General features: G+C 56.8%; 1 protein-coding gene across 4 annotated transcripts; it reads right to left on the reverse strand.

The window, feature by feature from the left end:
• Positions 1–6,696: 6,696 nt before the first annotated feature.
• Rhpn1 (rhophilin Rho GTPase binding protein 1) lies at positions 6,697–16,985 on the reverse strand. Of its 4 annotated transcripts, XM_021659981.2 has the most exons (15): positions 16,787–16,985; positions 12,945–13,060; positions 11,914–12,042; positions 11,712–11,787; positions 11,008–11,085; positions 10,520–10,644; positions 10,265–10,431; positions 9,885–10,078; positions 9,360–9,516; positions 9,169–9,276; positions 8,606–8,800; positions 8,040–8,116; positions 7,740–7,886; positions 7,484–7,645; positions 6,697–7,057 (listed from the first exon to the last, which is right to left on the reverse strand). In XM_021659981.2, the coding sequence occupies exons 1-15, from the start codon at positions 16,865–16,867 to the stop codon at positions 6,884–6,886; spliced, it is 1,986 nt and encodes a 661-aa protein (XP_021515656.1). In that variant the 5' UTR covers positions 16,868–16,985; the 3' UTR covers positions 6,697–6,883. The 4 variants fall into 4 exon arrangements, with proteins under 4 accessions (XP_021515656.1, XP_021515648.1, XP_021515643.1 ...); XM_021659973.2 differs by having other exon boundaries at positions 11,712–12,042; XM_021659968.2 differs by having other exon boundaries at positions 9,169–9,273; positions 11,712–12,042; positions 16,787–16,984.
• Positions 16,986–19,008: the final 2,023 nt, after the last annotated feature.

A 19,008-nucleotide genomic window follows, 5' to 3' on the forward strand; every position in this document is an offset into this window, starting at 1 on the left:
CTGAATCCCAGGTAATCCCTGCCTGAGGCCATGTCCAAGAGAGACCCCTGAGGAAACCAGTAGAGGTGCCTACTCTGTCTTCCTTCTAGGGTCCCAGGGCTGCTGTCAGGATGGCAGCGAGCGTCTCAAGACAGTATTCCATAGAGAGGGAGAGGAGGGTTTTGTCAGTTTAATGAGGAGACTCCAGCCAGTCTCCTAGCCACATACCTGCCTCACACAGGGCTCAGAGCAACCTCAGGCATCAGCCTGGCCCAGCAGATGGCTCAGAATGTGGATGGGGAAGAAGCCCCCTCAGCCAAGCCTGACTGTGGACGGCCTCAGACCTCCTGTTGAACAGGTCCTTTTGGCTTCTTTGACCTCTACAGCTTGCAGCTTGCTCTATGTCTCTCCGGTCTCCCAGCCTTCCCATGCCTCCTCAGCCTCCCTGCCACCCCTAACATCCCTGGGCTTCTCTAGCTTCCTTTGGCCATCTTAGCTTTCACGGCTTCTTCAGCCACCCTGAACCTTTTTAGCTTTCCCAGTCTTCTTGCTGGCTTCCCTGGATTGTCCCAAGCATCATATCGCCTAGGAGTGAGGGGAAAAGGGATCTCAAGACCAGACCTTTCGGGCTGGAGAGATGGTTCAGGAGATAAACGCACCATCTGTTCTTCCAGAGGTCCTGAGTTCAATTCTCAGCAACCACATAGTGGCTCACAACCACGTATACTGGAATCTGATGCCCTCTTCTGGCGTGCAGGTGTACATGCAGATAGAGCGCTCACACATAAAATAATAAAAAATAAAAAAAATTTAAAAAGACCAGTCTGTTTTTAGATGCTGGGTCCCAACTGTCCTCCTCTTTGGATAGAAAAGGACAGGAAAGCCACCTGCTTTTGTAGGTAGTTCGTCCCCAGGTGAGAGCTGCTTAGATCCTCAGGGTGGTCTCCAAGTGACCAGCCACCCTTTGGTCACCTTTATGGGTGCATGACTCTCTCTCAGCAACAGCTTATGACAGCTCCTAAGTAGTGACCACCATCCTTGTCCCCCTCCCCCACCCCACCTTTGCACAGCAACGACACCCTGCCAGGTATCATGGACCTGGCGACACTCCCATGGCTACTTTCGTAGTCACCTTATCTTCATGGTCACCTCCTCTCATGGTCGCTTCATCCTTCTAACAGTCACCTTACTCAGTGGTCACCTCATCCTCATGCTCTTTCCTCACAGATACCACCATCTACCAGCGGCAGCACCTCTCAATCTTGCCTGTACCACTATTCGCTGAGGTCTGCACTTTCACCCTGTGGCTTCCCACGCTGGTCCTGCTCGTCCATCCGGTGTGTGTCAGGGAGCCGATGGCTCACTTCCCGGATGGGGGTCCGGGCCTTGGGGGCCTCCTGGGGGCCATGGAGCCAAGAGCTCCGGGCTGACAACAGGGGCAGGTGTCAGTCTCAGAAGTAAACACTGCCCGCCTGTAATGAATGGCGGGCCGCGGGGGAGCCACTGCGGTATTTAACAGCCGATATTGGACTGTGCGGCTCAGCCTGGAACAGGCACATTATGAGGGCTAATGGATTTTTGAGGCCAGATTGATTTTTCATTAATTTGGTAAAAATCTTTTTCCTCTCCCCTATAATTCTGTCTTAAAACGCTCCCCCTGACAGCTCGATAAGTCACTCCCAGCCTTAATGCACGTCTGGCTCAACGGCTGGGGCTGAGGGGGAGGGGAAGTCAGAGTGGCTGCCAATCACCCCGCAGGTAAATACTGCATTATGCATGGGCATGGGGCCTGGGCCACCCCCGAGGTGGACACATAGAGCAGCAGCCAGTCCAGGCTGCTGTGGACCCCTTCTTGGCCACAGGCCTCTTAGGACTCCTGGGATGACAGGTAAGCTCAGAGACTCGGTTGTGAGGGGAACAGACTCCCTCCAGGAAGGATGGGACCTCAGACTGGGGCCTCTTGCTCAGCTTCCCATGCCCCAAGACTGAAGTCCACAACCCAACCTCACACAGGGGGCTGCCTTCTCAATCCACGGCTCTGCACCCAGCCCTAACCACTTTCCAGCCCACCTTGACTTCCTCCTCTAGGCTCTCCCAGACTTCTCCCTGGGGTCTCCGTGCTGTCCTCCCCTCTTCTCTGGCCTGTTACTTTCCTCTGGGCTTCAGGTGATGTTGGCCCTTCCCTCCAGCCAGAGACCATACCCAGCATCTGCTTCATTTCCTTGGTGTCCACTTACTTGCATGCCAGTACCCCTAGGTCCCACTAGCAACCCTACCCCATTTCCTGGAGTCATAGCTCATGGTTGCCCAGGCGCAGACTGGACATTTAAGCACCAGAGATGGTGACGATGGTGGTAGGCCAATGATCGTGGGGGGAGGTCAGGCTGATAGGAGCCTGGCAGGAGCATGCTGGCTTGCTCTCCAGGGCTTGCTCAGCTTGCTTTTCTTTTCTTCCTACCTAGGACCACCTGTCCCGGGAAGGCACCACCTACAGTGAGCTGGCTCTTCCACACCAAAGGTCAATCAAGAAAATGCCCCCTACAGACTGGCCCACAGGCCAATCTGATGGAGGCAATTTCTTGATGGGGTTTCTTTTCTCCAGGTGACCCTAATTTGTGTCAAGCTGACAAAATAAAAATAAAATTCTGAGACAAGGTTTCTCTGTGTAGCCTTGTCTGTCTTGGACTCACTTTGTGGATGACGCTGGCCTCAAATTCACAGTGATTCCCCTGCCTCTGCCTCCCTGAGTGCTGGGATCGCAGGCATGTGCCTGGATCCCACCCCTGGCTCGACCTGACAAAAACAATCAGCACAGTAGCGCCGCTGACATCAGTAATGACAGCTGTAAGGTGATTTTGACATAAGCAGCGGTGGAATAGGGTGATGGAGGCTGGGTAGTGAGGCTGTGACGATGGGGATGGAGATGGGGTAAAAAGTTGGTGGGGAAAGAGGAGGAGGAGAAGGAGGAGAGAGCAAAGGTGTGGAGGAAAAGGTGAGAGAGAAGAGAGGGAGAGAGAAGGAGAGTTGGAGGGGGAGAAGGGAAGTGTGAGGGTGACGAAGTTGGGGACACAGAAGATGGGAGTGACAAGGAAATGTGTTCCTAGCAGGGCAGTGCTGGGGCCTCAGGGGACCAGAACACTACTATAGCCTGGTGGGGGGGTATTGGGGGGGCTGAAGAATGGGACACAGGCCTCAGGGGTGGACAGGGGCAGGGTTGGGGCCCCTCTGTCCCTGTTCTATTGGTCACAGAGTCACAGAGGAGCAGCATGCTGAGGACACGGAGGTGCTCTGCTTCGGCCCCGCCCCCTCACCTCCTCAGAGCTGAGGGAGGAACCTCAGCGAGGGGGCTGGTGACTTCTGTGAGTCTGAGAGACTTGTAGGGGTGCAGTGGCTCAGAGGACCTTTTCCTGAGCCAGAGCAGGAAAAGGCCTGGCCAGTATCTTCTGCCCTCTGAACAGGACCAACGGCCTCTCTACCCCTGAGGGAACCGGAGTCCTCAGCTCCCGATGTCCCAGGAATCTTGTTGTCCCACCCACCACGGCGTGATGGCTGCTCTCTGATCGTGGCTTCCCAGAGGCCTTAACAGTGGCTAAGGCTAGAGTTATCGGGCTCCTCCAAGGCTAGAGGCAGGTTTCGCCTTCTCTTCCTATTCTGAGATGCTGGGACATACACAACGAAACCTAACTCTGTCCCTTGCACTAGCTTGGCTGCCGCAGCCCCAGCCCCTGTTGCCATGCCCCTGCGTCTGTCCTACACCAATTACCACGCCCCACTCAGAGCCAGGACCCAGCCAGAGACTCCACTAAGCCCCCTACTATGGGCTCCTGCCCCACGTGCCCCATCAGGCAGGCCATGTGTCTGGCTTTCATCTTCGCCCCTCTTCCTTGGGCACTCCAGCCGTGCAGTGTATGTTTGCTCAAGGATGACAGTAGATGGGAGGGGGTGGGAAGGGGTGGAGAACCATCTCCCTGGCCTGGGAGCTCCTGTCCCTTGCTCCCATGCCTGCCGATGAACTAAAAAAAAATCCCTGGCCAGAGGGAATGAGGAACAAAAATAAAATATTGATGGGCATGGGGGTGGGCATGGTAGGTGGAGGTGCTGGGCTTGGGCACGGCCTCAGACCCAAAGCACACATGCAAAAGGAGGGGCCTAGAAGGCGGTCGCCCTGAAGGCCCTGAGGCTGAGGGTTCCTTCCACCTGTCCATCTTTATTTGACTATCCATCACCAAACGCCCACTCCACGCGCGCCCCCGCCCTCACTCCATCCCCACCCCCCACTCTCTCTCCTGCGCCTCCCTCTCCCACATTAATCTCCAGGCCTCTCACTGCTGATTCAAGCAAAACGGAGTTTGCCTTTTCCCCTCTCTGCAGTTTTTTGTTGGCAAAGCAAAACGGAATCGCAGCACATACATGCTTCAGCCTCCTGCCCAGGGAGCCACTCCGAAAATGAAATCCTCCTACATGGTGTGAGGTGCCTTGGGGTGTGGGCTCGGTAGGTGTGCACAGACACCCCACTTCTACCGGCCTTATGTTCTGTTTGCTGGCCATGGACCCTGGGTGTGCGGAGGCTGTGAGGAGACAGGCAGGTCCCCCTTCTTTCCTCTCAGCCAGCACGTGTGTGTGACATATGTCGTGTATCTTCCTCGGGTATTCCGGGCCCTCACTGGCCAGCTCCTTGATCATGACCCGAGGGTCCACCTATGATCCACAGTAGTAAGTATTATGTGGCTGGGCCGGAAGTGGCTGCAGTCCGGAGCAGGGGTGTGGCCAAGCCAGAGATGCCCAAGGAAGGGACATTGACCCTGAAGGCTAGGTAGGAAGGTTTGGGGAACTGTGCGGGGTAGGAGGGGGGGTGCAGGAAGACACATGCCAGAGTAAATGGGCCAGAACCAGGATTGCTCACACTCCTGGTGGGAGTGCTCATCAGCTGGCCCACGAGGGGATCTGGCATGTGTTGTTAACATCAGGGCCAGGACCCTTCAGCATGCAGGGCCCCTCTGGCTGGCTCCCCCAGCGCCTGTGTGTTACCTACACTCAGTTGCCATCTAAAAAAAGTTCACAGAGTGATAGGTAGGGCTTCCCTACCCCTCTGTCCTCACCTGTACAGAACTTTAGCCCCAGGGAACCTGGTCCCGGGAGCTTTCCCACCTTGACAGCTGGGCCTCAGCCAGGGACCTCTGCCTGCCCAGGGACAGTGTGTGTGTTCCACGCACACTCATATCACTCTTGGGAGTGCAGGGATGACCCACTCAGACACAGTGACACAGAGCTGCGCCTGACATCATCTGAGAGGAGTCACTGTGGCACAGGCACAGCCTGAAGAGAGAGACCCCTAAAAATGGTGAAACTTTTGAGCAGCGGGCTTCTGACTTAAGGTGGAGAGCTCAGTTAGCAAGGGCCAAGGAGCGAAGGCCCAGCCGCGGTGAGGTCAGCAGAGTGTGTAGACAGGCCGAGGGGGCCTAGAGCCACTGTGCAGGACGTGAGGGGCAGCTCCTGCCCTCTTCATCTTGAATGTGGGCCGGGGGCCCCACATTCACTATCCTCCACAAGGGCTGCCAACCTTGTCATCCCTGATTATCGTGTAATGGCCTCCATGACACACGGTTTGATTAATGAAATTAACAAGTGCCGAGGAGCCCAAGTGACCTTGACCATCTTGCTGAGCTGGAGATTGTCCCCGGAGGGCAGGTGAATGATGAGGGACGCATCTGGGTCCCCTGGGAGCCTCTCCTAACTTCGGGCAAAAGCTGCACTTGGATCTTTCAGACTCACGTGCTTACGCCCTACGTGCATCCGCTGGACCGTGGCGCTGAAGTCTGCACGGGTTGAAATACAGCAGAGCCCTGCACTGTGTGAGCAGAGCTAGAGCGTGGGCTCAGGTGCTCTCAGCTGGGAGCCCCTCAGCAGAGGCTGGAGGATGAAAGGCTGTGGGGCGCTGACTACGGGAGTGGGGGGGCAGGGAACGAGGGAGGAGCCGGCTGCCTCTTTCCTGGTCCTTCCTCAGGTTCATGGGTGTTGGAAGAGCTGCAGCTTCCTAGGGCTGCATGAGTGGGTGACAGCTGCCCCCTGGTGGTCACAGGGAGCAAGTTCCCCATCTGATTTTGTTTGTTTTTCTAGTTCTGGGGATTGAACACACACACACACACACACACACACCCTGTCTTCATTCATGCTGTACCATGGAGATACACGCAGCCTTTCTGTTTCCACAGAACCTTTCAGGGACTTTGAGGGAGAACATCTTCATGGATTCATGCACAGTTTAGGACTTGCTTCCCACATGGTGGCCCCCATCCTGTCCTTTTGGAGTCCAGAGCCTAAGCCCACCCTTCTGAGGGACCTGCCAGGGCCTGCACGGGAGCGGGTGGAATGGGCATCAGGCTGGTCTGAAAGCTGGGCTGCAGATAAAATGCTTTTGCTGGGACCTTGCACACAGAGAGACTGACTAACCAGCAAGGGAGACAGGTGGCCAGAAGGGCTACTGTGTATCAGGCAGAATCTTACTATTCAGGGGAGGGCCCTGAGGGTACACGCCCAAAGCAACCGGACTTGAGGATAGAGACAGGCAGCAGCAGAGTAGACGGGGCATGGCAGGAGCCGGGAGGGTAGCACCATCCCTGCTGCCCTTGGCATAACCCTGTGTCCTGAGTACACTGAGATATATTCCCAGTGGGGTGAAGTGGCCCACGGCCCCAGCACCGGGCTCCGACTCACCTCCTCTGACCAGCATTTTTAATAGACATCTCTAGCTCGAAGCAAGGTGTGTGTGGGGGGCAGCCTGATGGTCCCCTAGAGCAGAGGGACAGAACGCACTAGGCGGCCCTGGCTGGCTGGAGCTGGTTACAGGCTGCTGTGCCCAGGAAGATGCCCCCCTCTGATCACACAGGGGTACAGGACGCCCAGCTCAGGGACAGGTGACACAGTTCCTGTTGGTGCAGGGGTCAGGGTGGCTCCTGGGCTTGTTTTGTTTGGTCTTGCGGCTCCAGCCAAGGATGGGCCAGGGGCGGGCACGTGCAGGCACCGGTGTCTCTAAACCACACTCTCTCTGGCCCCACAGCAGTGCTGAACGTCGGGGTCCCTGGAGCCAGGACAGAGATGGACGTGGTCAGCCGCCGCTGCCTGCTCTATCGGCGGCCACCCAGGGAAGAGGTGGCTCTCTGGGTGTGTTAGGGATGTGTTGGGGGCATTTGAGGTGACCCTGTGGCGCTGCTTGTCTGCTGCTTGCCACCCAACCCGAGTGACCACGCTGAGTGGACGTGGCCTCTGGAACAAACTGGCTTAAAAGCTTCTGTTCTGGGGACAAATTAGTCTGGAAGCTTCATTTGGAGCAGGGCAGTAGCCACACTGTGGAGGCACCGTCACAGGTGACCACCGCCCAGAAGGCCACCCCCCAGTCGAGGCCACCTGCCCACTTTCTCTCTGAGGCCTCCTGAGTACCCAGGGGGAGGACCAGGGCTGGGGAGGGCAGAGGGTTGGGAATCTTCTCCCCGGGACAAGGGTTCACCGTGCTGCGTGGTTCGGGGCCGGGCAGCAGGGACACGACCTCCAGGCTCACGCCTTCGTCGCCCGTGCCCCTCAGCTGGGCCACCACCTCCACGTGCTTCCACCACTTGCAAGGATGCCCATTCACCGACGTGATGTAGTCACCCTCCTTCAGGCCGGCAGACTACGGAGAAGGCGGGTCAGTGAGGTCACGGCAGCTCACCAGGACGGTCTAGGACCTCAGCACGGTGGGTGGGGGATCTGGGGGGGGGCTTTACCTCAGCCTGGCCCCCGGGAACGACGGCAGCGATGAGGACGGGGGAGTCCCCCCTCAGGGTGAAACCGAAGCCACCCTCTCCTCGGGTCATGCGCACCGGTCCTACCAGCTGCCACCGGTTCTTGGTTGAGAACACAGACAGGGGACCCTGGTGGGGAGGCAAGTGATAGAGGCTTGGCTGAGTGGCAGGTCAAGGAGCCCTGACTTGTCTGGCACCCCATCTTAGCCCACGCACCCTGGAGCAGGAACAGCTGAGGGGGCAAAGGGAAGAGGGACAGGGAGGAAGAACTGGCCTGCTCACCAGACGATGGAAGAAGTCCGTCACCTTCATCTGGGACAGGCTGGGCATCTTCACCTCTGGTGCCTGCTGGGTCTTGGCTGACCGGGAAGGAGGGAGAGAATTGGAGCTGAACTCCAGTCCCTTGGTCCTCCCGGAACCAGAGCTCCACCAGTGGGACTTGGCTCAACTCATACGAGTGTGTGGCCTGTACCTTTCCTGGGTCTTTAAAGCCCAGCTGTCCCTACCGACAGCCACGGCTGTACCGGCTCCCTGAACAGATAGGGGCTTCCAGGAATTGACCAAGGAGCCCCAACTGGCACTGTGTCTCTGTCCCCTCTTGCCTTGTATGAGTCAAGTGAGGAAGGAGGTGGCAGGGGATGCTGGCCTGACGTCCTTCCAGGCTTCACTCTGCAGCCAAGCCTGCCTCCCCGGCCACCCAAAGAGAGTTTCAGGGTTTCACTCTGCAACCCATGCTGCCCTTCAACCTTGCCCTCCCGACCCAGCCTCCCTAGTGCTGACTGCCTCTGCAGGGGCTCCGCTGGCCTCTCTGACTAGCATACTCATCCCAAAAGGCCCTGGGTGCTCACGCTGGATGTCGGGGGCCTCCACAGCCTCGAAGAAGTCATCCTCGCGCTCAAGCTCCGAGTACTTGGCCAGCGAGCGCCGCAGGGCCTGCGTCACCACAACCTGGAGCAGGTCCACCTGGCGCAGGACTCTGCACAGAGTGTGAAGCCGCAGCGCCTCCTCCTGGCCCAGGATGGCACGCTTCAGGTGGGCCTTGGCTGTGCACGGGCATAGCACTGTCACGCATGCATGCACGCACGCACGCACGCAAACAAAAGGGTCCTCCCTCCGCCAGCTGGCCCTTCCAGGCTGGGCCCCCCGACCCTCTGTCTCAGGATGCATCAGGAAGTGGAATGGGCCACAGGGTCAGACATGGTTGGCCAGATTGGGAAAGCTCTGCCAGGCCAAACAGTAGAGCAAGGGAAGAGCGGTCCCCAGCTATGTCGCTATGTTGCCACCTATCCAGCACCCCCAAGAACTTCTCTCAGCAGTTTCTAGCAACCCCAGGAGGTCAGCTGCTGAGTGACTATGGGGAGAGGGGGCACCCTGCCACATTTGGCCCAGGGCCCTGTCTGTGATGCCTCACCAAGTTTCCTGCGTTCCTCCGGGTGCTGCGGCAGCGTGGGGCCTTGGGGCTCACAGGTAGTTGAGGGCTGGGAGGTGTGCTCCTGCCTTGAGAGTTCTCCCTTGGCTGCTGTGAGGGGTTAGAGAGGCCATGAGCCTGAGGAAGGGAGCCTCTGTGGGCACACACGGGCATGTGGGGTTGGTGACACTCACAGGAGCTTTCACAGAGGGCCATGGCTGTGTGATAGTGGGCCAGGGCGCAGAAGTGCTCAGCCTTGACACGTGCCAGGTTAGTCCAGGAGGTGGGCAGGTAGTCTCGGACAGGCGGCTGGGCCATGGCCCGGTGCACAAGGCCATACTCAGCTGCCACCTGCCAACAGGCAATCGGGTGCAAGTGGAGCCTCTGCCTTTCCTCGGGCCCAGGGAGCTCAAGGGACAAGGCCAGTCAGCCCCAAGTACACAGCTTAAGTTCCTGGCCTATGCACCCTAGGCTCAATCTCCATCTACTCTGCCCACATTCCACAAGCCTCTCCCTAGACTCCAAACTGAGCCAGACCTGGGCATCTGAGGCCTCAGTCCCTGTTCTTGGGACCTCGAGAACCAGGACAGCCACCAGCTTTAAGGAGTGACAGAGCACTAGATGGGGCTGCCTCATCCGGGGCTGCCCATCCTTGCCTGACCTGGCTGCAACCCAACCCCGCCCTGGTTCCACTCAAGGGCAGGGCTCCTTGGCCTCACCTGGGCAGCTTCCTGAGCCAACTGCAGCTGAGCCGGACCGTTGTCAGGTGTTGCAGAGGCTGACAGCAGGAGGCCCTTGAAGATGCACTCCTGTGCCTGGGCAACCATGAGCTGCTCCAGCATGGAGAGGGAGGCGGCACTCATGTCTGGGCTCGGTGCATGGGAGAAGTTCTCTCTCAGGAGTCTGAAAGCCCCTGGAGATGAATAGAGAACTCACATGGGCAGGAATTTCCCATGCCCACCAACACTGCTTTCTAAACTTTCCACCGAAGGGCTTATGTGCAGTTTCTCATACAGTGAGGTCATGTCCACCAACCCTAGTTAGTTCCTGCCACAGAGATGGGTGCCATACCCCTCTTGCTATGGTCTACTGCCCTCACCAGCAGCCCTCTGGAAAGCCTCAGTGGCATGGGTGGCGCCCTCGGTGCAGGCGCAGTCCTGCCGCGCTCCGATCTGCGTGTGGAGTGCCCCAATGTTAAACAGTACACTGCCCTTCTCGAAGGCCAGAGCCCGCTGCTGTGCCGGGACCCCCGTGAGCGAGTCGTACCTGTGGCATGGTGTCAGGGTGGGTATGGGTCCCATAACAACCTGGCCTCTCCCATCCCAGGGCCTCCACCTCTGCTGCTAGCCCCTACCAGTGGAAGAGCAGCCCTGGGCTCCGGGAGGGACTGAAGAAACGTGCGTCCAGGAAACAGAGCTGGCTATAGTAGGCTGCAAGCAGATCCAGGCCTACCTCGTCTCGGCTGGGAGTCCTCGTGGCCTACAAGGGAGAGTCCGACTGGGCCCGGTTCTAAGACCCGCCATCATGATGCCACCCTTGGAACTGCGTGGGCACCGTCCCCAGGGAGCATTTGCTATCCTAGGGACTCTGAGGGCAGCCTGGCACAAGAGGCCAAGTAAAGCCCGGAGGAAGGGACAGGCCCCGCCGCTTCCCAGAGCAACAGAGCATGGACAAAATGGAGTCACCTATTAGTCCCAGGTCCTTCTGTGAACACTGGGCATGCCCATCTCCCAGATTTCCTCCCAGCATTTGGGGATTCCCTATGAACCCCTACACTGGGATCCAACCTTCTGTCTTTCTCTTCTGTCTCTGGAGCAACAAGAGGGGGAGCAGCCCACCCACCTGCCGTAGGTCCTCTAGTTCCTGGATCTCTGTCTCATAGGAGGAACCATCTTCTCCAAAGTGCTCAGAGATCAGCTCCTGATGGGAGAACAGGTATTGCCCTTGGGGCCCTCTATGCCTGGCAGCCTGCTCTGGGGTTGGGAGGGGCCAGGGAGAAGGGCTGAAGACCTGGGAGAGGAGGGTGGGGACATTGTTGGATGCTGGTGTTCTGGTCCCCAAGCCCTGGGTTCCTAAGACAGAACTGGACCAGGATTCTTGTAGGTACCATTTTTACACACATTCACTCATCTGGCACCTTGGAGGCTCAGACACTAAATCATAAGGTCATGGACATGGCCTGTTCTGGGGTCTGAACCCTCTCTGGGTCCCTCAAAGAATAGGTTCTAGATGGGGGATGTCCCTGAGCCAGGGGACCCTGTACAGGGGATCCTGGAACCCGGTGGTCATTCTGGGCCACCCAGAATAGTCATTCATCATAGTCATAGTCATCTGGGGCAGGGTCCCAATCCAAACCTTCATATGCCCCTTAGCCCGGGTTGTGAGGACCAGAAGAATCAGGCAGCAGGATGGCAGAGCCAGTCCTTCCTCCCCGCTCTGCCCCAGTTTCCTCATTTGTTCAATGAGATGATTACATTAGGAAGCATCTAATCCCCCTCAGCCCACTTCAGGGCCACTCCCCTCAAGGTTGACAAGCCAGCACTTACCTTCAGGGGTGTGGCCCAGTCCAACTCAGTGGTTTCCTTCAGGCCCAGGGGGATCATGGGAATGGTAACACTTTCACTAGAACCAGAAGAATGGGCTCTAGACCCACTGCCCATAGAGGGGGCCTGGAGTCCCGTTCCGAGGCTCCCATCACCCGGGTGCCCCCTCCACAAGGGTGTGCATGCCCCGCCTGGGGTCTCACACCCCTCTGGCTGGTCCACATCTATGCTGCTGCTCAGCTCCGCCAGCTCCTCTTTCAGCAGCTGCAGGTTAGAGTTGACATAACTCAGCTCCAAGGCGACTGTCTCTCGGACCCAGCTGTTGCTGGTGGCTCTGGGAGAGGACAGAGAAGTGGGGAAAGACCCATGCCTCAGGAGATCCAGTGACCCAGACTCACAGAAGCTCTCCCACTCCACCCAAGCTTCAGAGCCCATCCAAATGGGGCGAGTGCTGCCAGGCTAGGCCCCACTGCCGGAGTAAGCGTGGCAATAGTGGGGCTGGCTCAGAGGTGCCTTCCTCTTCTCCTATGACGCCTCCTCTCTCTCTCTCTCTCTCTTAAATTTCATGTGCATTAGTATAAAGGTGTCAGAACCCTTGGAACTGGAGTTACGGACAGTCGTGAGTTGCCATGTGGGTGCTGGGAATTGAACCCAGGTCCTTTGGAGGAACAGACAGTGCTCCTAACCACTGAACTGTTTCTCTAGCCCCTATACCTCCCCTTACTGCTTATTCTCCAACGCCGTTGAGATTCCAGCCCCAAGCTCCCTGGCCTATGGGCACAGCCAGCCCTCCGTGTGTCTGTATTGGGAGGTCTCTGATGACAGGGAAGGGGAAAGATGTTGAGGGGGTATGGGCCTGGGGTTCCTGTAGAGCATGGGTTGCAAAGGCTGTGGGGAGATCAGAATGCACAATGTTGCCACACTTAGAGGAAGCAGCCTGGGTCAGAAGGCCACTTTCAAGGTCTCCAACCTTGGAGTGCTCGGCCGCCTACCATACACAGCCTCTTCAGAGCAGCCTCTGAAGTTCACTAAAGAGGCTTTTGGTCCTCCGGCCAAGCATATATGGGAAGGCCCAGAGGTGGGAACGGGCCTGGTTTGCCTGTGAATGTCTAGGCTGAACAATGAAGTATATAGTAAGAACCCGAGTGGCAGCCATGTCGGGGCCCATGTGTCCCTCTTTCTGACTGATGACAGGATCGCTACCCAGTCCAGGGCCAGGCGGTAGCAGGGGCTCACCTGTAGAGGTTTTCAGCACCGGTCCTCATCCGCAGCTCCTTGCTGATCTGCTGGTGGAGCCGAGCCCTGTGGCTCTGCAGCTGGCCAGGCGGGTTCTGCACCAAGGAGTCATAGCCCTGCAGGCAGGATGCAGGTGGTTATTCAGGTGGTTGGCATACCCCCTGCCAAGCTCAGAGGACCTTGGCCTGTCCTTGGTCCTCTGAGCTTGGTTACTGTGGGCTGGAGCCTGAGCTAGCATCACAGGGAGGGGCTGGGGGGGCCTGGCTGGAGACGTGGGTGAGATGCTTTTCCACAGTGTTTCACAGATGCCATCAGCTCCATCTTATCCCAGCCGGCTAATTGGCTCATACATCAAGAGGTCTCCCCATATAACCCACTCTCCTAACACTGGGTACCACAACAGTTTAAAATGTGGTACAATGGTGCTCTGGACACAGCTCTCTTCAGAGATGGCTCAGTGGTTAAGAGCCCATACTGCTCTCGCAGAGAACTTGAGTTGGGTTCCCAGCACTCATGGCAGCTGGCTCACAACTCTCTGTGATTCTACCTCTGGTGGGTATCCAATGCCTCTGGCCTCTAAGGACAGCTGCACTTACATGCAAATAACCACACACAGACATGCACGCACACACACATAATTAAAGATGAAACCTTTAAAAAAATTAAGGTAAGGGGCTGGAGAGATGGCTCAGCAGTTAAGACCACAGACTGCTCTTCCAGAGGACCCAGGTTCGAATCCCGGCACCCACACAGCAGCTCGGAACTGTCTGTAGCTCCAGTTCCAGGGGATCTGTCACCTTCACACAGACATACATGCAGGCAAAACACCAAACACACATAAAATAAAAATAAATTGGTTAAAAAAAAAATAAGTTGTGACTCTCCATCTGGAAGCCCTTTCTAATTGTCCTTGCTGGAACCAACATCATATGCTCTGGGGACTCACCAGATCAAATATGCAGGAGGTACAATTTGCCTTGGGGTCTGGCCACTTCTCCAAAGAGCTACTACGGAAGCCGAGGATGAGCCCCCTTTAAAGACCTGGCCTGTGTAGCCCTAGGGACTTGTCTCCGGGGCTCTGCCCACAGGGGACTGTGCTGCCTGTGCTGCTCAGGCAGTAATGAGTACCTGATCTGTGATACAGACAACTAGGTGTTGGGTTCCAGGGTTCCTTTGCCAGCTCCAGGAGGATGAAAGCTCCTCCTGTGTAACGTGAGAGAGGTGCCCTGGGTTATCTGTGACATCCCCTCTTTCCAACTGCGGGCTCAGCCTCGGCCTACGGGCTTCCTCCCAGAGCTGCCGGGAGCGGGGACCAGTGATGCGGGACACAGCCTAAAGTCCTCCAAGCCACAAGCCACACAGGATTCTTACCCTGTCTGGCTTAATCCACCAGCCTAAGACTTGGCGGTAAAGATTTTGCAGATGGCTCTTTCCCTGGGGAATATCCTCATTAGGGGCCGCTGACCATCTAACAGATGGGGGAGGAGGTCACAGAGACTCAAAGGCTCTAATCTAATGATATGTTGTGTGTGTGTGTGTGTCTGTGTGTGTGTGTGTGTGTGTGTGTGTGTGTGTGTAAATCCTGGCAGTGCCAATACTGGCCATGCATCCAAAGCATGGCTTACAGTCATGCAAAGAACAGTATCGTCAGCCCACAACACCGGCACCTTGCACAGCTTTAAGCAAGGCTTACACCTTACACTTTGGATGGAGCTCCTGGAGGCAGTCCCTTCTACTGTAGCTCCGGCCCCTCACCACAGAGCCAGTTTTCTAAGAAAGGATCCTGTCACTGAAGAGCGCCCACAGGAGTGGCCCCCGGGGTCACTCTGAAAGAAGGAGGCCATTAAGTCATCCTTGGGTGACCACAGACAGGTGACTCACTCTCTGGATGGCTGGCACAAGATAGCATAGGGGCAGGGCAGGGGAAAGCGCTGGACCCACGCTGTACTGCCTTCTTCTGGGGCCCATCCCTTCTTGTGCAGGAGGGAAACCGAGGCCCTGGTAGTCTCCCCTCTTCAAAGCTACTAAGAAAACTACAAACACCTGCTTCCCAAGATCCTACTACAAGGCTCTAGCTGCCTAGGTTCTGGTAAGCAGTAAGACTAGACATGAGCTGGGCTGTAGGCCTCAGCTCAGTGATGGCCTATGGCCCCCGCCCCTCCCCCACCCACTGGGGAGCTGCAGCAGCCAGGCACTCTGGGCTTTCTAGGCACAGCAGCCAGTCACTCTGGGCTTGTCCAGCCCCAGGCCCTGGGCCTGTCCTTCCCCTTCTTAACCTTGGTTCACCGAAGGAGGCCAAGCCAAGCTCCTAACCTGTGTTGGCAGAAAGGCAAGATAAGCAAGCCAGAGACAGATCTGTAGGGCTGGATGGATTCTGGAAGCTGACGGTCCACACCCAGTTTTCCACATGGGGCTGAGGGAAGTGTCCAGCAGGGAGGCCACAGATGCTGAGTAACCAGCTCTCTCCCGGTGCAATCTCCCCACCCTCTGGAAACAAAGGCCACCTAACCATGGATGACCTCCTTTCATGCCAAACTCTGGGAGAGCTTGCCACCTTTGACACCCCAATAGCAGTGACCCAGGACAGGGTCTGGCTGTGTTCAGAGAGGACAGGGATGGGGTCAGAGAAACAAACCTTCCCACTCAAAGTCCCACCCAAAGTGGCCTGAACTGGGCTGTCCCCCAGGATTAGCAAAAGGGAGGGGTCAGTTATCCCCACACAGGCCTGGGAACAGAAAGCAGGAACAGGATAACCCTAAGCCTCCTCAGGCTGCCTCTACTGAGTTCGCTCTCTGAGGGCAGTCCCACACTCATGACAGGGAGGCTACCCAACGCAACATGCACAGCCTCCAAAGGGCAACTGCAAAGCACAGCTGCCCATGAGGAAGAGTTCACGGAGTCCATGTTGCAAGCTCTGTCTCCCTCCCTCCTTCCTTTCCTCTCTTCCCCATCACCCACTCTCTCTAGTGCCAGCTAGTCACTGTGGCATTAGGCATGCCCAAGTAGGAGGGAGCCCTTGAGAGATCTGTCCAAGTCCCGGTGCCTCCCCCGTCTCCTGCTCCCCTCGGAGACCTGAGCCTCACACACACAAAAACTGGATAGACTCAGCCAGCAACACTGTGTAGTCTGACACCAGGGAGGAAGGAGGGCAGGGTGCCATGGCAGGCACCTGGGAGTAGTGACAGGAGCCTCTGCTTAGCAGCCTCCCGGGAGTGGGCAGGGGTACCCCAGGGCCTGCACAAACCCTGAGAAACTAAACCGCCCACTGACTCCTAGGAAACACCCAGACTGGGGCAGCAGAGTGAGTTCACCATAGCACCCCATGAAGCAAAGAACATACAGGTCTCCGTTCTACCCCTATTTAACCCCGTGTTCCAGGCACACTCATCCCCAGAATCAGGGACTTTGGAAGGGGTCTATGTTCGGGAAAGTGGCAAGAAGACAGGCTGCCCTGTGAAATCCGCAAGGTTTCTGCAGTCTGTCGCTACAATCTAACATCTAATGGACTCCGGCATCTGTGCACCCAGAGGGCACTGTTGGGAAAGGAGGCTCTCCGGGTGTCAGAAAAAAACCACCTGCTTGGGATGGTGGTGGTGAGGGAGTGGGGGCTATCACCCATCAGAACCAACTTCTTGGATCCCTAACTTCAGAGAAACCATCCAGACCTTGGCTGCGCCACTGGAATTCCCACAGAGCTTGAAACACCTCCGGCCTCTCCTCCGGGCCTCAGTTTCCCCAGCTGGCTTGCAGGGGAGCAGGTCCCAGGAAGGAAAGGCCGCGAAGGCCGCGCTGCACAGCCCGGGGCAAGAGGCTGGAGACCTACACCCCTCCTCAGCCCCTACCTTGCGGATGCTGCCTTCGTCCTTCTGCCGGGCCCTGTCCTCGCCAGCGCCTTGGTCATCTGGCCTCTCCTCGAGGATCATCGCCGCCCGCCTGGACGCTGACCCCGAGAGGCCCGAAGAGCAGCAGGTCTCTCGTGCTCCAGGGAGGACCAGCCGCGCTGCCCGGACTGTCCCCTCCCGGAGAGTCCAACTGACCGGTGCCGCAGGGCGCGGGCCCCGCCTGCAAAACTTGGTGCTGTCCAATTAGAGGTGACAACTGCTCCGACAGATGGCAGCTGCTACCAACCAGAGAGAGACATAGGCGGGCTCCTGGCAAGGGATCCGGTAACCCCTAGCAACCAGGGCCGCTCGCGGAGTAGGGTACGCATGCGCCACGCTAGTTGCTGTAGGTGCGGGAAAGTTACTAGAGCCAAGCAGAGCTAGGGGCGGCGACGGGGCGCGGCCGCGGTCCCTGCAGGGACTTCAGGGCTTTATCTCGTCACCCCGGCAACGAGACCCTCCAGGACTGCTCCAAAAAATGTTTACAATGGGGTTTTTAAACGGTTTGTTAGGGACAAGTGCTTGTGCTGATTCTTAAACAATGCCTGCTTTCTTCCCTGCGCTGTGGAGCAGAGCGCTACTGCGGTCCCCTTGCTTCCAGAACCGCCCCCAGAACCCTCGCCTCCGGGACCTGGGTATGCATTTGTTTCCAGAGCCTGCATCCTGGTTGACCTGCTTGCACCTCCAGAGCCAGCTTGCCTCCCGGACCTCCCGTTTTTAGAATGGGACTTTTCCCAGAACCCGAGCTTCTTACGGGGAGCGCTTCTCGGATTCCACGTAGGCCGGCTCATACTGGATGAGCCGAGAACACATCACGGGAGTGAGTAGCCAGCCCCTCCTCAAGCGGCTCCAAAGGTCAACCTCCTCCTCGCTGCCCTCCACCCCGTCACTGCTTGGCCCTACTGCGTCAGCGGCTCAAGTCTCCACGCCCCACCCGCTCACACACACCTGGCTCTGTCGGCCCCAGGTCTAAATCCTCTCAGCTAAGCTCTGGGACGTTCCAGGACACCTACAGTGGACACTCCCAGAAATACAGCTCACCAGCCACTCCAAACTTCCTGGCTTTTCTGAGGCCAGGGCATTCTTTCCCCCTGCACCTTCCTGGTGAGCTCCACCTGTCTTCACTTGACCCTCCACTGACATGCTCCATCTCCCATCTGCCACCCTCCTGTATAGGCAGCCAGGAAATCAGACCTCTTCCTGTCTTCAGAGTCCTGTGTACATAGACCTACTGCACTCACTCAGCGAAGAATGTGCTACTGAAGTACCGTCTGGTTTTAAAAAATATGTTTATTTCATTTTAATGTGTATATGTGTGTGTGTGTGTTTGTGCATATGAGTAAGTACGGTGCCTTCAGAGTCCAGAAGAGCATACCAAGTCCCCTGTAACAAGAGAGCTGGGCACATTGGCACACACCTGTAATCCCAGCACTCGGGGAGGCTGAGGCAGGCGGGTCTCTGTGAGTTCGAGGCCAGCCTGGTCTACAAAGCAGGCCCCACTCTCAGTGGTCCTGCAGGATGTCTTGGCCCAGCAGGTAAGGCTGTGAAGAGATGAGGGTGGCGCTCAGTTGTTGAGGGGCTTAAGAACTCCACAGGTTTTCAAATGAAAATCCTCGACTCAGCCGAAAATCAGGTTGGTGGAGGTGGGGAAATATAGTTTGGTTGGTAGAATACTCGCCTAGCATGCATGAAGGAAGCCCTGGAGTCAATCCCCAACACTGCATAAAACATCATTAATCCAAGTGTAAACAATCTAGAAGCAGGAGGACCAGACATTCAAAACCATCCTTCAGTTAGTAAGTCTGAGGCTAGCCTGGAATCTACAAGTCTGAAAACAAGCCAAACCAACTAACTAAACAAACAAACAGGTTGAAGGATAGAATAAAGCCATTTTCGGATGGAGAATGTAGCCTCAACATTTTCCCACTACACCATTTTTTTTTTTTTTTAAGTTTTTCAAGATAGGGTTTCTCTGTGTAGCCTTGACTGTCCTGGAACTTTATCTGTAGACCAGGCTGAACTTGAACTCACAAAGATATGCCTGCCTCTGTCTCCTCAGTGCTGGGATTAAAGGCCTGTGACGTAGCCACCCGGCTCCACTCCCCCATTTCTTAGGAAGGCAACAGAAGACGAAGGTCAACATCTGAGGTATCAACCCAGTAAAGTTGCTGAGGCATTTGACA

Source organism: Meriones unguiculatus, chromosome 8, assembly GCF_030254825.1.
Source record: "Meriones unguiculatus strain TT.TT164.6M chromosome 8, Bangor_MerUng_6.1, whole genome shotgun sequence".
In the NCBI taxonomy this organism is placed as follows: domain Eukaryota; kingdom Metazoa; phylum Chordata; class Mammalia; order Rodentia; family Muridae; genus Meriones; species Meriones unguiculatus.